General features: G+C 39.8%; 1 protein-coding gene across 1 annotated transcript; it reads left to right on the top strand.

Annotated features, from left to right (window-relative positions):
- Positions 1 to 472: 472 nt before the first annotated feature.
- On the top strand, positions 473 to 18110 carry LOC118271467 (hemicentin-2-like). Its single transcript, XM_050695706.1, has 23 exons — positions 473 to 626; positions 4065 to 4300; positions 4766 to 4888; positions 5409 to 5498; positions 6029 to 6163; positions 6920 to 6971; positions 7224 to 7402; positions 7871 to 7952; positions 8522 to 8682; positions 8996 to 9167; positions 9654 to 9902; positions 9993 to 10065; positions 10512 to 10702; positions 11182 to 11353; positions 11595 to 11689; positions 12433 to 12505; positions 12900 to 13006; positions 14182 to 14366; positions 15386 to 15494; positions 15614 to 15720; positions 16604 to 16789; positions 17335 to 17668; positions 17842 to 18110. Exons 1-23 carry the CDS (start codon positions 512 to 514, stop codon positions 18108 to 18110), a joined length of 3495 nt encoding a protein of 1164 aa, XP_050551663.1. The 5' UTR covers positions 473 to 511.
- The last annotated feature ends 399 nt before the right edge of the window (positions 18111 to 18509 follow it).

The raw sequence follows: 18509 nt of genomic DNA on the forward strand, positions 1-18509 counted from the left end.
ATTGCTGAGATATGATTTAATTAACATCAGCACATTACCCCGGATGCCGTATTGTTCCAATTTGTGCAACAAGATTTCATTTCAAATTTCAATTAGCGCTATTGAAAAAGAGAGCAGGTATAAGGCAACCCGACCCGGAACGTTAGAATGACCAGACTACGAAAGAAATGTGAGACTAATGTCCGCTTCTTTCGTTGTAATAATTTTTTGAAATACTCGTCGATAAGGCAATTAGATTTACTGGAAAAACCTAAGATAACGAACTTGTGGGTTTTTACAGAAATATTAGAATATAGATTAAAGAAGCTACTGAACTCCGTAATCATTAGGTCATTGTCGTTGTCAAAAAATACATTTTAAACATTTGTTCGCTACAACAATCGTTAGTACGCACAATGATTTCTAAGAGAGCACATTCGGGACTCTTAGTTCCGTTCATCATATTTTGTGCTGTGTCTGCGGTGCAGTGAACAAAGGTAGTTTAACATTCGTAATAGACGATACGTTGTCCATGGGAGGTGAAATAGGGCAAGTGCGGGAAGAAGTTAACATTATATTTGATAAAGTGCTAAGTTCAAACGCTTCGCAAATAGAAAATTTTGTGCTCGTCACTCTAAATGATCCGGGTAAGTCATTAATATTTTATTACTTGTTTTTTTTTATTGTATAAGCCGGTAAACGAGCTTACTGTTCACCTGATAGTAAGCAATCACAGCTGCCTATGGACACCCGAAACACCAGAGGCGCTACAAGTGCGCTACCGGCCTTTTGGAGGTTAGGAATTTAAAAGTAGTTGGAGAATCGGGGATTGGGAAGAGGAGTAATTGGGCCTCCGGTAACCTCACTCACACAACGCAGGCGTTGTTTCACGGCGGTTTTTTGTGAGGCCGTTGTATTACTCAGTTCGAGCCGGTTCATTCGTGCCGAAGCATGGCTCTTCCACACGTAACTAGTGCTACTGTCACACCATTTAACCCTAGATGAGGCAGGTAAAGGAACATTTTAAGTGCTTATACAAGCTTCTTGAGTCGCATGAGTTTTACTTACATCTATAATTTATTTTAATGTATAAAGCTGAAGAGTTTGTTTGAACGCGCTAATCTCCGGAACTACTGGTCCGATTTGAATAATTATTTTTGTGTTGGATAGTGCATTTATCGAAGAAGGCTATGGGCTAATAAAACATTAGCTGTGACCAATAGGAGCCAAGCAGAGCGGGTGAAACCACGTGAAGTAGCTAGTAATGAATAAAGATACTATTATTTTGTGAAAAAACTTGTGATAACATACAATATTGAGTATGTGAGGTCTTGATAACACCAGTGCAAGTACGCTTGTTTTATTTGATGAGGTGTAGAAAAAGATGTTTATTTCAGGACAATACAAAAGTGATTACTTCGGCATTTGTGGACGATGACTCTTTTTTGTTAGATAGGTTATACTAATGGGGTAATATCATTTCAGGGTCCAAATCAGGACCTTATTATGGGATCCCAGGGAAATCGAGTGGAAACCTTGAATAATTTACATTGATGAGAACTTACATATTATGGATGGGGTCTGATATCGTTAGGGGCCTGATAATAACGACACCACTGACAAATGGTGAAGAAAAACATTGTTAGGAAACCTTTATTGTTTTTTTTTTTTTTTTTTAAGGGGGGAAAATCATCCAATGACTTTTCTCGGTGTCAGACTCTTACTGACTAAAAACCATCCCGTTCCTACTCCTGCTTTTCGAACCGGAGCCCCGGTAAACCCGCTAGGTAGTCCGCAGCTCCGGATCAGGCATCAGTCCTACTGGGCCCCATCTGTAGTGGTCTGATGGCTCTTTGAGGCGCGCGCGGAACGCGACGCGCGACCCGCACTTACCGACTTACCGCTCTTACCGAGATCGTCTCGCGATCCCCGACGCCCGGAGTGTCTCTCGCGACGGCTGGGGCGTGAGGAGGTTTGTTCTCTCACGCGCCCCGCCTCCTCCTTAGCTAGCATGACTGCTTCGCAGAAGGAGGAGACGGCATCCCATTCCCCCTCGCTCCGCACCATGGCTTGTACCAATGCCGGACGCGAGAGGTCACCGTCGCCGACCACATCCCTGAGGACACGGCGGTGCTCAGCCCATGCAGGGCATTCCACGACCGTATGCTCCACCGTGTCCTCCTGGCGGTCCTCGCAGTGATGACACCCAGGCGTTTCCTCCCGCCCAATCAGAAACAGGAACCTACCGAAACTCCCATATCCGGTAAGAACCTGCGTCAGGCGGTAGCCACTCCTCAAAGAGGGGACTTACCGCTCCAATGACAGCGAGCCCAGCCCTCGGTTGCACCGCACGATCCCCGCGTACAACCTCCGGTAGGAGGCATTTGGCCCCCCGAGGTTGGGCAGGAGCCGCTTAAGCGCGGCCCCCGTCCGTTCCAACTTAGGAGCCAAACGTCGGAAATGCTCCACGAAGTTCCATCGACTGTCGAGGACGAGTCCTAGATACTTCATCGTCGTCTCGACGCCGATGGAAACTCCTCCTGCCGTTATTTGGGACCCATCCGGAGGTGGCGCGTTCCCGCGGCCATGAAAGCACATGGCCTCGGACTTGTGGAGCGCCATCTCGAGTCCTAATTGCCGGATCCTTGCAACGACCGTCTCAACCGCTCTCGCCATTAGATTGGCCACCGCCTGGTGCGACCTCCCGTGCGCTAGCACCTGCGTGTCGTCGGCGTAACAGACTACGCTGACGCCGTCCGGGAGGTCGGTGCGCAGCACCCAGTCGTAACCGATGTTCCACAGGAGCGGCCCTAAAACCGAACCCTGTGGAACACCGCGCGACATCTCTCGCCGGTTCCACTCGCCCTGGTGACCGGGGTACGTCACGTACCTGTCCGACAGGTAAGCCTCGATTACACGACGAAGGTGGGTAGGCACCCGGTGGTACCGGAGTGCCCCCAATATGCAGCTCCAGGGTAGAGAGTTAAAGGCGTTGGCGATGTCCAGACACCGCCACAACGACCTTACCCCTGGACACTGCAGTCCCCGTCGCGAGGTCTCGTACGCGCATGATGGCGTCCACCGTGGAGCGCCCTCTGCGGAAACCGAACTGGCCATCCGCGAGGTCCGGACCAAGTTCCAACAAGTGCGCGACGAGGCGGTTCGAAATTATCCTTTCGAAGACTTTTCCCACCTCGTCGAGCAGCACAATGGGCCGGTACGCGGACGGAGAGTCCGCAGGGCGCCCCGGCTTCTTCACGAGGACCAGTTTTCCCGTCTTCCACTGAAGCGGGAACTGGCCCCTCTCCAAGCATGCGCTGTAAAGACCTATTAATCGAGGCCCGAGAGCCTCTGAGGCCAGGACCCACGCCTTGCCATGCATGCCATCGGGTCCTGGGGCGGTATTCTTAGCGCCCATTCGGCGCACCGCCGCTCTCATTTCTGCCTCGGTCACCTCCGGAACGATGTCGTCGTCGTCGCTGTGGCTCGCATTGGGCACCGCAGGGGGCGGAGTCATGGATGGAGGGGTGAAGCCCCTCCACAGTCGGGGGAACAAGGCGCCGACCACCTCCTCCACGATCTCTGGCCGGAGACTCTGAGTCAGCGGGGGAGCCCAGGTGCGGAGCTTATCGCGCACCATCCGATAGGGGCGCCCCCATGGATCTCTGTTCAGAGTCTCCAAGCATCTCCCGACGGGCTTCCTCTTTAGCCCACCAAATCTCCGCTTTTAGGGCGGCCTTTGCCGCCTTGTACCCCTCGTACAACTCCGCCTCTCTTACCTCCGCATCTGGAGCGCGGATACGGAGCCTGCGGTGCCTGGTGTACCGGCGTCGCGCAGCAACGCACGTACTGCGTAGAGCAGCCAGCTCTTGCGACCACCAGTACACCTGGCTGTGAGGAAACCTGGGCTTATAATTTCTAATTATTAGTTTGAAATCGCCAACTCGCATTGAGCAAGCGTGGTGATCAATGCTCCAACCTTCTTCGTGTGAGAAGAGGCCTTTGGTCAGCAGTGGCCACTGATAGGCTGTTGATGTGATGTCAGATAGATAGTTGATGTGATGTGATATATACTTTTGTTTTAGAAACTGTACTGCGTACCGTTACCAAAGACCCGAAAGAATTTAAAAGAGCTGTAGATGCAATACATCTTCATTCGTTCGGCAGGCCGGATTGTGCAGAAGCTGCTATGGCAGGCATTAACTTAGCACTTCGAAGTAGTATGCCCCACTCGTATTTGTACGTTTTCACTGATGCATCAGCTAATGACTATGCATTGTATGATCAGGTTACAAGTCTTGCACACAAAATGCAGAGCCAGGTATTATCTCGTTTTTGTTTGAGAAATATAGCTGTTACTGCCGCATTCAAAGACATTTAATGATTACTTAAACTATTCCTTAGTAACGATTTTGTATCGAAAACAATTGCTAAAGACAGGGTTAAGTAACCAATAAATGACTCTGAGTACGGCGGCTACGATATTATATCGATCTTCACTTTCCTGTTTAAGGGATTTTTTTTAATTAAGTTGTAATACGGTTGGGGTCGCACATTCTTTATGTGCATAAACTCATTGTTGAAATATTATAGTTTGGGCAAGATCTTATTATTATTATTTGTAATGAACTAAATTACTTGTCACCTAAGTTTTATCCATTAAACAGAACAGTGAAGCTCGATTTTACATATAGGATCTTAGACCATACGAATGAGTTAAATATTATATTCATTTAACAGTTTTATCATATCACGAACAATTATAATGTTTTTTTTTTTATTTTAGATTGTATTTCTATTGACTGGCGATTGCGGTGATAGAAGTACACCTGAATACCAAGTGTATCACAAAGTGGCAGAGGCTACGTCAGGACAAGTCTTTAATATGTACAAACATGAACTGAAAGATGTAAGAAATATTAAATTATTTTTGAAATTAGACTACCTGTCAAGTATTCTTAAGTATACATTTATATTTTCTTAAATGTATAAATAAATATACGTTTAAGAAAACTGAATGAAAACATAGATGTAGATATTAGATTATTGGATCGTTGTTTTTTGAGGATAATACGGCAAATGAGCATGTATGGAGCACCTGGTGGTTAGCAATAGGGCCGTGTTCTTTTTGCCACCGTCCTCGTATAAAAAAACTTTATTTTTGCTCTCTAGATGGCTACCTCTAGTTCTTCGTCCGATAGAGAATTAGCTAGTGTTACGCCATCAGACATTGATATTTTGAAAACTCTAATGTTTGGACACAAAATCTTCGTTTTAGATAAGAGCCATCTGGTGAGCAAAAACAAAATGTTAACCCCCATTCACACAGCGTACACAACGCAAGCGTTGTTTCACGCCGGTATTCTGTAAGACCGTGGTATAACTCCGGTCGAGTCAGCTTGATTTACATATTTTTATTATTTCCACAGATATTGAAATATATTGAGGAGTCTATTACAGGCATAGGAAGCAAGATTGTAGACACAAAATTTGAACCCGGCTATGGTAAAAATCTAACAGTGAGTACTTTATCATTAATTACATTTATAATCACTTGAATTTTAAATTGTGCATCCTTAAAGCTATAGAATATAATATAACGTGTCTCTATACAAATTAGCAACCTACTTTTTAATTTATAATAACCAAACACTAAGACGAGAAATATTCTCTTCTACTTAAAAATTAATCTGAATGCCTTGTGTGATTTTGCGAGAGCGCTTTAGTGTGGCAGAAGAGCACTCATGGTGGCAGTCGCGAGACTAATACAATTGTAATTGACACGAACGAATAGGAAAATACTCGTACAACTTGTATTCTTACGTCCAAATATTCGACTGACGAGACAACTTATCACATGGTAAACCAAAGGTATACTAGAGTGATTTTTGTCGAATATGATTTGGTAAAAAGTCATGGGATTTATCGACATCATCAGCACTAATTACTACGCTTGTTCAAGATGGATTGGCAATTTAAAACTCTTAGTAAATAAAAATAGTCCTAAATGATGGTAATAAAAAATATTTATTGCTTAATTTTTATCCAGTATACCGTCGACTCTCACACTGGAGATATACTGGTAGCTATAACTGGAGATGAACCCAAAATAGGAAACGCAATTGGTCCCAGTGGAAGTCGGCCTTATACAGAACACATAGTATCAGAAAAAAAAGAAATGGCGGTAAGTGATCCTTTTTAATTTTTGTATAATATCTTTATAGTGTGTATGTCACTGAACTTTTCTTAAACGACTGGACCGATTTTGATGAAATTTTTTGTGTGTGTTCAAGAGGATCTGAGAATGGTTTAGAATCACAATTTTATTAAATTGTGTCCGCTGGACAATGCTGGAAATTTTTTTATTAATTTTTAATTTATTAGTTGTTGTTGATTTTAGAATGTTTTACATTGGATCCGACAAATTTTCAAATTAGACAGGACAACGTCTATCAGGTCCGCTAGTACATACATATATTACTATGGTGTTCAGCTTTTATCTTGTCTGGTAGTAAGCGATGATGCAGCGTACGATGGAATAGGCTTTTCCATTAGCAACTTATTAACTTGGGCCATGAAGGCAACTAGGTTTCTTGAGTATCTTGTTAACCAGATGTCCTTTTTCATAATTCCACTCCTTTGCGAACTTTATAAAAGAACTTAAGGCGAAACGCTCCAGGCATATAGGTGTCATATCTACCATGAAGCGGTGGTGTTTTGCCGATTGACTGGTGGTACTATGCTGGAAAGAACTTGGAGGAATCAAGTAAGCAATTTCCAGAACGCTCACAAAAATGTGTAATTAGATAAAAGAAACAAACGTGTTCGAGGCTTTGAAGCCGAGCCTCCACAAACGCATACTCGTTGATGATCTTAACGTTCTTGGCACGCCGCCCTATTCCATAAAAATTACAGTAAGTCTATTTTTTTCCGTTATCAGGTGGCGAAGGTGACGGGTGCGATGCCAGGAGAACACGTCGTGCCGGTCGGAAGTAAGTCCGAAACGCACGCAGTTGTGAGAGTAAAAAGCTCAATCGATTTTCAACTCGGATTTAGCGTGTCTCCACCAAAATCCAGCAAAGATATAGTCACAAGACCGGCGCCAAGTTTGTATAGATTTCATATAATATTCCTATAATATTGAAACTACCCTTGCAAGGCCAACTCTCCAGGCTTGGTTTGGCAAGATGGCAATTTATAACTGTTAAGAAAGTTTTTAAATATAAAATTAATATTTCTTGCAGAAGGGAATGTTCACATGGGTGTCAAGGTACTCGGGACAGGAGTTAAACTTGAGACAGTTAAAATACTTGGAATGAAGGGTGAAGTTATCGAGGAACTAAAATTAGAACTAGTCGATGAAAAAACGCAATTCTACCGGACACCGTCATTTAGCCCACCGTCTACTATGTTTAGTGTAACTGTAAGTATGTCTATTAATTTATCATTATCATCGTCACTAGCCCGTTTCCATCATCTCCTAGATAGAACGTCTAGTTTTTTGTATCCATACAAAAAACTAGTCGCTACAAAACGCATATTGGAAAAAAAATCTTTAAACTATAATTTCAATAGATTGCCATGCTATCTTACGGTCCCCCATTTGACTATAAGTGATCTTTTTATTTTTTGTTTATTTTTCTTTTTTGTAATCATGGCCAAAATACTTACTAGTATTTGTAATTTTAGTTTCTCCTATGTGTGTGTTTACAAACATACACATCATACCTAGACTCGGAACAACACACTTAGTACGCATTGGTAATATTTTTTGCCAGTTATCTTGTAATTTAAGTCACAAATACCAACCTTTGTATCTCAATTCATTATTGTTACTGATAAAGCGATGATCCCACAGGGTCATTTATTCATACAGGTTATTTTCTTATAGATAAATGGATATGACATCGAAACTAAATCGCCAGTGACGAGAAAAAGTTCAACACCTATATCTAGACAAGATTTGTCCACAGGTAGAAAGTTTTTCTTGTATATATTTAATTTGCAATCCATAAAAATAATAAGATAATAGTTATTTACGAATCTAAACTAATGAAAATTGTCTAAACTAATTCTGATTTTGATCTCATGGAACATTTCGTTACATCATGCAATCTAAAATATTTCTGTAAGCACATGTACAAAAAATTCGATCGATATCAGTGTGTGCTGCGATTTCATTACGCTCTGAAAGTAAGTAATGGTCGCAAAACAAGGCCAGGCATGTGGCAGCAACGGCGGTACTCAGGTATAGGCAGTGATACGGAACAAGAGTTACTGCAAAGCCGCCTCCTCCTTGTGCGAAGCACATAAACTCTCTAAGGAGGGGACGAAAATAAGGACCACTGTGTGCTCTGTGATCTCTTACCGTCGTAATCGCAAATCTGTAAGTCGACAACAACCAAACGGAGCCTGCTAGGGGCGCATGCAAAACTAGTCACGCTCTGGGCTGGGTGGGTAAAGACATTTTGATTTTTTTCTGTCCTTAGGTACTAAAGGTATGAAATAATGAAAGGATTCTAATTGCCCTTCCTTTTTTTAGAGGAAAAAGTTGAAACAGCACCAGTAGTAACGATTGATGGTGACTCGTCAATAACTCTATACGATGATGATCCGTTAGAACTGACTTGTAAAGTTCACGCTTACCCCGAACCAGATATAAAATGGGTGGATAAGGAATCTGGGAATGCAATTCTTGCTGAGGTAATGACGTTTTAACATCCGATATAAATTATCTCGTGCTCATCTTTATCTTGTGTCAAAGTCAGCTTAAAATAATATAATTTAGAGGCATTACAATACAAAAATACAATTGCTGATACCTTCACAATATGGAGAGTGTAAATATACATTCGGTTTTTACTGGTATTAACTTATTGCCAGTATTTTAGCATTGTAATGTATTGGTACTTAGTAATGACGCTTGAATTCAAGGCAACTCCAAAAAACAAGTAGGCTCTCATTTTGCTACAAGTTTGTAGTGCAATATTAATTACATTATTATCATATTTTACAGACGAACATCTTCGAATTACCCTATGATTATATCAGTATTTTAAAAATAGACAAGGCAACCAAAAATGCCACTTACGAATGTAAAGCCAACAATCGCAATGGAAACGACGTTAAAGGCGTAGAAGTTATGGCAAAAAGGAGATTCTATTTTTATATAATCGAATCTCCTAAAGGTAATCTAAATCTTAGAATTAAAATTATGTTTAAGTTTTACTACTATCCTAAAGATACCGGGCCACAGCCGTATGCACAATTAAATGTTTTTGTAGTTAGCTTTTGGTACCTATCTAAAATATATAAAACTGTTATAAATAAGAACATGAACCCAATTTATAACTTGTAAACTTTGTTTCTGACGTTGCACTTGGCCGCATTACTGTTAAACAGCGGCAGTTTGTAACCAAGTGAGTTTGTGGAACACTAAAATTAATGTATACAATCGTCCACACTCGCGTTTTTCTCGCCGTTTTTGTGCATACAGTTTACTATCGTCTAGAACAAAATGTACAACTTTAAACGATAAAATCGGGAAACCATTGACGAAAAAAACTACTCCAAAATTTGTATCTTAGTGGTAGGACTTAAAGTTGAAAATATTACGGGTGGATTCGCGTTTTACAACCGTAGTGTTAATCTAAATAATGTTTTTGTATTTGTAGATATTCGTATAGAATATGCCAAAGAAGGTAAACTTGTTTGCAAGGTATATGCCTACCCATCTGCGACTATAAACTGGTATAAAGATGCAAAACCTTTGTCTAGTAGCAGCCGTATTGAGATATCCAAAGATCAGACAGTGGTGACCTTGAAAGACATGCAACCAGGTATGGAAGGAAAGTTCATGTGTGAAGCAAGAAATGATAAAGAGAGGAAAGTATTTTATTCCAACGTTGAAATATTTGGTGTAGGTAAGTCAAGTTAACCCGTCTATACGATATTATAAAGTGAAAAGATGGATAATTTGATTGGTTAAATAATCTACGAAATATTTATTTCAGAAAAACCTGTTATCGATAAGACAATAAACGAAATCCGTGTCACAGAGAAAACAAATGGCGAATTATCTTGCAGGTATGTTCATACATAACTCGATAGCCCTGGCATCACCTGGTTAAGAGTAGCCTCTGGCAAAAATGCAAACATACCTACGATCGCGCGCTCGCGCTCAAGACAACTGTATGTCAAAAGAATAGGCGATAATTGTGTCTCATGTCTACGCTTCTGTGTTTTTTGTTTGGTCGCGAGTTTTTAGGTCACATAAACTTGTGACGTTTATGTTTTATCAGTGTATCTATATACAATGGTAGGTACAAGACATCTCCTACATATACCTACATCAAGTTTATCAGTTATTTTATAAGTGTCGTGATATTTAGGAACTAACAAACATGAGACGAAATTCCAGCCTATGCCTTAACATTTTTAATATTTTTGTCATTATGGGATTATATTGCTCGTGTGAAATATTCTACAACTGTACCTACTAAGTATATATATTTTATAAACTTTATTTTCAGAATTCTTAAGGGGATCCCGAAACCAACTATAGTCTGGTCCTTCCTAGGTTCGGGTACAAAAATGTATTTGAAACAAACTGGAGAGACCATACAGTTGAAAAATGCTCACAGAGGCCAAAGTGGCCTGTACACATGTACAGCAAAAAACGTCTTGGGATCTGATAATCACAACACAGAATTGATAGTAGAATGTAAGTATGAACATTATTTTATTCGCACCCTTTATTCTCTCAGCTTCCTTTTTCATTACCATCCATGGATCAACCCTCAATGCGATTTGGCGATTTCAAATTTATAATTAGAAATTATAATCCCAAGTTTCCTCGCGATGCTTTTCTCCACCGTTTGTCAGTGGTGTCTAAGTAATCTTCGAAAGTAAATATAACTCTGAAAATGTTACATTGGTAGCTTCGGTTGATAGAATCCAAAGCCACACCCTCATGCATGAGAAGCGGGCTTCTTAAACCTCCGGGGCACCACGACGCGTAATATTTGAATTTCACCTTAGCTAAATATTTATTTATTTAAATAAATACTGGACCAACGAGACATTTTTAGATTTATTCACTTAATTATATATTCACCAGACGTAAGAAGGCAAACACGTCGTTTGAAAATAGCTATGTATATGCCTCCTGGTATACATATACGTATTTGTGTGGTTCTTCAGATCCACCACGCATAAAAAGTGATGTAAAGGAAATGAAGATTTTGGATGGCGATATAGCGAAGTTGCCATGTGACGTGGATGGAGTGCCAGCGCCAACGGTATACTGGACATTCAATGGAATCAATGTAACAAGTACTTGGAGAACTCAAATTACTACCGATTATAGTCTAATGTAAGTATTAAAGCATGTTATAACACAAAAGCAAAACAATTTTATTGAATTAGATCAAAAAGTTCTTAGAAATGTCGTAAAATTAAAATAAAAGTACATATTTCTATGTTCCAACCTTTTGATTGGCTCATAACAAAGTGTATTATGTTTCTTTGGAGATAAATATCTGTGTTACTGTTACTCTGGGTGGTGCAAAAATCACCAATACGTATTATTTAGATATAAACATACGAATTTTCAGAATCAAAACCACTGTAGCTGACACTGGGCATTATGTTTGCCACGCAGATAATAAGATTGGAAAAGATGAAAGAAAAATTATTCTAAAAATACATCGTAAGTAAAATTTAAATATACAAATATGTTATAGAATGTGAAAAGTAGAATTTATTCCAGAAGAGTGTTGCGTTAGATTTTTTTAAAACTCGACGATACTTGCATTACCGTCTACACAACTTCTACTAAAGATGCACCGCGGAGGAATAAAACACATGTCGAGTGTGGTTCTGGAGGTTTTTAGCGTGTTTTGTATTGCGTCCATTTATTTGTGGGCCCCACCCACAAATAATAGTGGGTGCTGCATTTTTGCAGCGGTAAGTACCCCTCGGTAAGTACCCCTCTTTGAGGAGTGGCTAGAGAGGCGCCGCGGCGTCCTCACCTACCTGACGCAGATGCTTAATGGACATGGGAGTTTCGCGAACACCACAGATGGGGCCCAGTAGGGCTGATGGCTGATCTGGAGCTGCGGACTACCCAGCAGGTTTACCGGGGCTCCGGCTTGAAAAGCAGGAGACGGAACGGGGTGGTTTTTAGTTAGTAAGAATCTGACACTCCCTCTCGCCTCGCCCTAAGCGGGAGAAGCAATTGGATGATTTTCCTCCGCAAAAAAATACCGTATTTTACAAACTTATCATTGCAGCGGATTTTTTTCCAGTAGTATTAGTGTAGTACAGATTGCCACAAAGTAACGCCTGATTCTACTCTTTAAATACACATTTTGCTACATTGTAGTTAAAAGTCGATATTTATAAATAATGGTTGATATCTTAGAACGTATGCTAATAAAAATTTTATTCCAGAAAAACCCGTTATCGATAAATCAGTTGCCGAAATCCGTGTCAGAGAGAAATCATATGGCAAATTGTCTTGTAGGTAAGTAAAGTCATTTTTATAATTAGACAATCTAATAATAGCATGATAATGTTTAATTTGTTTTGCTTCATTTTGATTAATGTTAGTTATTACAATGTTTTATTTTTTGTACGTGTATTGTTACTTTGGATTGCTGTAATCTGGAACATTAATATTTTATCGAAATAATGTTAAATCTACTGATCGAGAAAGGGCTACTTAACATTGTATGTATGACTATGTACCTATAAGATAATAATTTAACATCACAAGTTCTGATAACTTATTTAATGAGATCGGTATGTTTTCGTAGAGTAGCCTTCCTGGTGTCACTACTAAATAGGTAACTTTCGTAATCCTTGAGTACTATATTTACCAACTTAATGACTAATGTATAAATAAAATTTATTTTTAGAATTCTTAAGGGGATCCCGAAACCAACTATAATCTGGTCCTTCCGAGGTTCGGGTACAAAAAAGTATTTGAAACAAACTGGAGAGACCATACAATTAAATAAATGGGGTTTCAAACACTTTGTCCGAGCAGGCATGTCGGGAATTGTATATGACTTTCTATTTTATGGAGGTGAAGACACAATTAGATATATTCAATTTTCACAAGCCGAAGAAACCTTAACCTTAGGAACTAAAGTTGTCGTTGCTTTATGCAAGACAATACAGACGAGAGCCTGCGTCGTGTATTTTGACAATTATTTCTCGACTCTGGATTTGGCAATATACCTTAGAGACGAATGTAGTATATTTAGTTTAGGCACTATATGCCAAAACAGGCTAAAAGGTTGTAACAAACTACTGATGAGTGATAAATCTTTAAAAAGGAAATACCAATAAGATAACAATAGTTAAATGGTACGTCAATAAGGTGGTTACTCTAATGATGCTTACCCTGTAGGAAAAATAAAGAGGTACAGCAAGGAAATAAAAGCTTGGACTGTCCAGAACTTATAAAGCATTATAATAATCACATGGGAGGCGTCGATCTCGCAGATATGCTGGTTGTGTTGCACCGGACTACTTATAAGAGCCGTCGTTACTTCTTGATTAAACTATGCAATAGATGCCCAAACAGAACCCTTTCAGACCTGGCGTACACAAATGTACACATTAAATATAAAAAATATTTTGGTATTTATTTCGTAATAATTGCAATTGAGAACGGTTGCATCCATTTGTCCACATTATATGAGTCAGTGCTTTGTGCATTCTTCATACGTTACTATTCATTCAATATTACCTGCGCTGTTATTATATAATAATTTAGCTGTTTATTTCATTGCCAATTCCTTTGTTCGGGGCTTTGTGCGCTAATTACCCACAGTCGTAAAACTCGAACGTTGAATGCCTATTGCATGAATCATCTTGTTAACTTCAAATCGAAATGCATTGTCATTGAACTTAGCAAACTGGTTTTAATTTTTTGCTTACAATACGATATCTTAATAACGGTGCATCAAGTAGCTCGTTAGTTTAAATTAGCTGTTACCATTATCGAATTGAGGTTCGCTTTGTGATCATGTCTGAACTTAAAACTTCAATTAAAAAACGCTCAGCTATAAAATCAAAGCTCACTATTTTTGGCAGTCATATTAAATTAATTGAAACTTCTAAACCCTTAACGGAGTTACAAATCATAGATTTACAGTGCCGTTTACGAAAAATTGAGCCCTTATCTTATAGACACCTTACAGACTGAAATCGAGATCCTATCTGACGAGCCACCAGTCGAGGAGGTTCCCGCGGAGCGTGTGCAGTTTGACAACGACTACTACCCGCTTGTGGCCCGAGCCAAGAGCCTACTTGCTGCCGGGAGGAAGGACAGCGAATCTGCGGCGGAGTTCAGCGACGCAGAATCAGGTGGGCGAGTGAGAAATTTGGTTAGGCTACCTAAAATTGACATACCACATTTCAGCGGTGGCTATCAAGACTGGCTCGAATTTAAAGACACATTCCTTTCTCTTATACACAACAGTGATCGCATAGATAATATTAATAAATTCCATTATTTAAGGGCTTCTCTTCAAGGACATGCCGCTCTGATTATTAAAGCGGCGGCAGTGGAGAGGAAGAACAGGGATTTAAATCCTCAGTTAGCCATCCTAGTCAAGGATAAGCATAGAGAATGGCCGGAGCACCGCCCAAGCATTAGGTTTGCGATGAATACTCCTGTACTGTATCAAACGTTCCTGGCGATATAAAGTTAGGATTACTGCGTAAGTAGTTATATAGATGAACCGTTGCCAGCACGACTTTAGTCGCAGTTTCTGGTTCCAAAAGCATAGGTTTACGCAGGACTCTGTAGACAGAACTAAGTACTCCAAACGCGTTTTCAACTACTCTACGTGCTTTTGACAGTCGGTAGTTGAAAATTCTTTCACAAGAACCCCTTTCCCGTGTACCATCGTATGGTTTCATAGTATAATCATTAAGCTGAAAAGCTTTATCACCTAGTATATAATAGGGTACCTCAATTTTATAGGGAACTTGCAATATCTCCGGTGGAGGAATATTTAGCTCTTTTTTTCAAGTTTTTTATATAAATTTGTGCTTTTGAACACGCCTCCATCTGATATTCTGCCTTTAGTCCCAACATTCACATACAAGAACCTATAATTTGCATCTACTAATGCAAAAAGAACAATACTAGGAAATAATTTGTAATTATCAAAGTCGTTGCCACTATTAAAAGGCGATTGTATAGCGACGTGTTTGCCGTCCATCGCTCCTATCACGTGTGGGAAATTCCACTTATTCTCGAATTGCTGAGAAACTGTACGCCATTCTTCTTCAGTTGACGGCACCTGAAAATAAAGGAGATCTTAATTATAATATAAAGCTGAAAATAAGAATATGCAGTAAATAGTAATAATAATTGTTGTTACAGGTAGAATCTGATACGACTGAAGGGGTTAATACTACAGTGAGCGAAAACGAGAACAGTAACATTAGTAGTGACATACAACCGGAGAGAGCCAACCACCACACAGATCAGAGTAGAGAGCACAATGATCAGAATGCACAATCCAGTGTCCAAACAACAAACAAAAAAACAAAAAAAGAAAGAAAACTACTTCTAATAATGCAGATGACATATCAGATGAAACTCTTTCAGAGGCTTTCCAACTTCTGCAACAATGTGCTCAGCCACCACAACCGGAAACTGATTCTTACATTGCTTTCGGGCAGTATATATCTACTGAATTGCGGAAATATGATGCAGTAACATTAGTTAATGTCAAAAATGCTATATGCCAAGTTATTTTTCAAGCTGACACAGGAAGATATGGGGATAGCAATTATGGATATTACACTAATTCATATCCTGGCACACCAATAGCATCCACTTCATCACAGTCCCAGTCTCTACAACCTCAAAATTATCCAGCTCCAATTCCACAGACATCACCGTCTGCTCATCTAGCCTCCAATTCATCGCAGTCCCAGTTTCAGAAACCTCAGGATTATTCACTTCCACAGTCACCACCGAATTAAATAAGTACCTACCTATATACCTATATCATGTTTTCAAAAAATAATTAATAATTGTAAACATGTTACTTCTTTAAATTATGATTGTAATACAATACTTTTTTATTGAGTAATAAAGTATGGTTTTACTTACCTTTACATAATCATTTAACAGGTCAATGATGGCTTCACAAACTTCAGGAATAATTATCGATATAGACTGTTTGGAAATGCGGAACAGATACTGCAAACTGACATACGAATCTCCAGTTGCTAAAAATCTCAATGTTAGTAATAATCTTTCCTTCACAGTAATGGCATCTCTATAATTTGTATCATTCTTTCTTAGCTTGTTATTCAATAATGAACACAATATCTCAAATTGATTAGCATTCATTCTTGCAAAATTGTGTTCAACTTTATCTGACACTAACTCTGCGTACAGCTGAGTCCCAGATTCCAAGCGATTTTTGTAAATTTGTTTCACCCAAAACCGTCGTTTTCTTTTTTGTGATTTTTTGCGCAAGCATTTAAGCAAAATAAAAGTTACTGCTGCAACGGCAAGACGCCGCCGTTGTACGTGTGACTCCATATCGTACAAGAGTTAGACTGGCTGAATCACGGATCGCCTTAGGATCGCTTGGAGCGCATATTTGGGATCGCAAGTTTCCAAAAGTGGATCGGCCTAAAACGATCCACGATCCACGCTCCGCGATCCTGGATCGCGGATCGCGGGATCGATGGATCGTTTGGTGTGGACCCGGCTATTAAGATACACATGTTTTGTGAGTACAAGCTTTACATCCCTGACGGTGCAAGAGTATGTCAAGAACACCTCGAAAATAATAACTGGGCTGAACTTCCACAGAATTGTCACGTCACTCATGATTTTAATGCAGCGCAGTTTGGTGACATTTGTGACATATTAAGAAATGCTGTACAATGTGGATTTTAATACCAGAGGTGCGCTATCCGACGAAGAGATGCATTTTTGGACTGGTCGTAATAATGAACACTATACTGGAGCAAACACCCTCTCTGGTCCAAAGATGCAGAAATCCCAGAACTGCATTGAGTATATTTTTAATAAAACTACGTACCGGCGACCCCAACGAAAGGCTTGCAACGCTATTTAATATGACAAGGCAAAACTTAGAACGCCTTATGAATAAAGCGCGTGATTGCCTTACCGAAGACTATGTGGTCCTTCATCTAGGAGTTGATCACATAACAAGAAATAATATTAAAGAAAGAAACCTCATTATACCAAGAGCAATATATGGAGACAACCAAAACTCCAATGCAATATTAATATGCGACGGAACATATATTTATATACATAAAAGTGCAAACTTTTTATTTCAGCGACAATCATACAGCTTGCACAAGTTCCAAAATCTGCTAAAGCCCTTTTTGATAGTTAGCACAGACGGATACATCATTGATGTAAAAGGGCCGTACCCAGCCACGAAGACAGATGCCAACATAATGAGCAGCATTATGAACGACTATGAAAATCCCATACACGTTCTGTTGGAACCCAACGATGTTTTTATCCTGGATCGTGGATTTCGAGACAGCCTTGGCGATATTGAAGCTTGTGGATATGAATACCACGTTCCACCTTCAAAGGACAGAGAAGAATCTCAATTAACTACCGCACAAGCAAACGAATCCCGAAAGGTGACCATGTGTGCCGGTGGGTGGTGGAAGTGGTTAACGGTAGATTCAAGCGAGATTTCAAACTGTTCCGCCAAAAATATTTTAATAATGCGTTGCTGCATTTCTTTAACGATTTTAAAATCGCTGCCGCCATTATGAACCACTTCCATGCACCCATCGATAACAACAAATACGCTGATATGTTTGTAGAAGAAATAAGGAGGAAGATTGATACACCCAATATTCTATATAATTACGTAGAAACGAAACGACTGAACAATAGAAGAGCAGACTTTGTGCGTCTAGAAGCAAATGATGTACAGTTCCCACAATACACCGAAGAGCAGGTTATTTTGTTGGCTTTAGGTACCTACCAAGTAAAGCTTGCACGATCGTACTGCAGTGAGCACCTTCAAAATGGAGTGTACACCATTGAAGTATACAGGCAAAATGCTTTAGAAATTAGAAGACTTGCCTGATTTTGGTTTAAACGAAGACTCATGGCTCATGCGAGGCCGTATCCAATCACGACACATTCGAGCAAGAAGATACTATTGTTATATTTTGATAAATAATAATGATAATAATATTTCACAATCTTATTGTACATGTCTAACCGGACGGCGCACTGTAGGTACCTGTGCTCACATCATATCTATCGTGTGGTACTTAGGATATGCCAGGCATGAGGGATTCGTAGCTCCTGCCTTGTTCCTTAACGATTTGTTGGTAGACGATGAATGATTATATAAGGTAAATGAGTTTCATTATAATATTGTCATCATCAGATTTTCTAAACCCCACATGTTATGTTCTTTATTAATTGTTAAATTTTTTTTGTAAAACTTACCTACTTGTGTAACCTGTAATGTATCATT

Source organism: Spodoptera frugiperda, chromosome 9 (genome assembly GCF_023101765.2).
Source record: "Spodoptera frugiperda isolate SF20-4 chromosome 9, AGI-APGP_CSIRO_Sfru_2.0, whole genome shotgun sequence".
NCBI lineage: Eukaryota > Metazoa > Arthropoda > Insecta > Lepidoptera > Noctuidae > Spodoptera > Spodoptera frugiperda.

What these genes read in the sequence shown, in the direction of transcription:
- LOC118271467 (XM_050695706.1), top strand. Translation starts at nt 512, where the DNA reads ATGGGAGGTGAAATAGGGCAAGTGCGGGAAGAAGTTAACATTATATTT. An exon ending in CACACAAAATGCAGAGCCAG is followed by an intron (nt 4,301 to 4,765) that starts GTATTATCTCGT and finishes TTTTTATTTTAG; the next exon opens with ATTGTATTTCTATTGACTGG. An exon ending in ACACGTCGTGCCGGTCGGAA is followed by an intron (nt 6,972 to 7,223) that starts GTAAGTCCGAAA and finishes TATTTCTTGCAG; the next exon opens with AAGGGAATGTTCACATGGGT.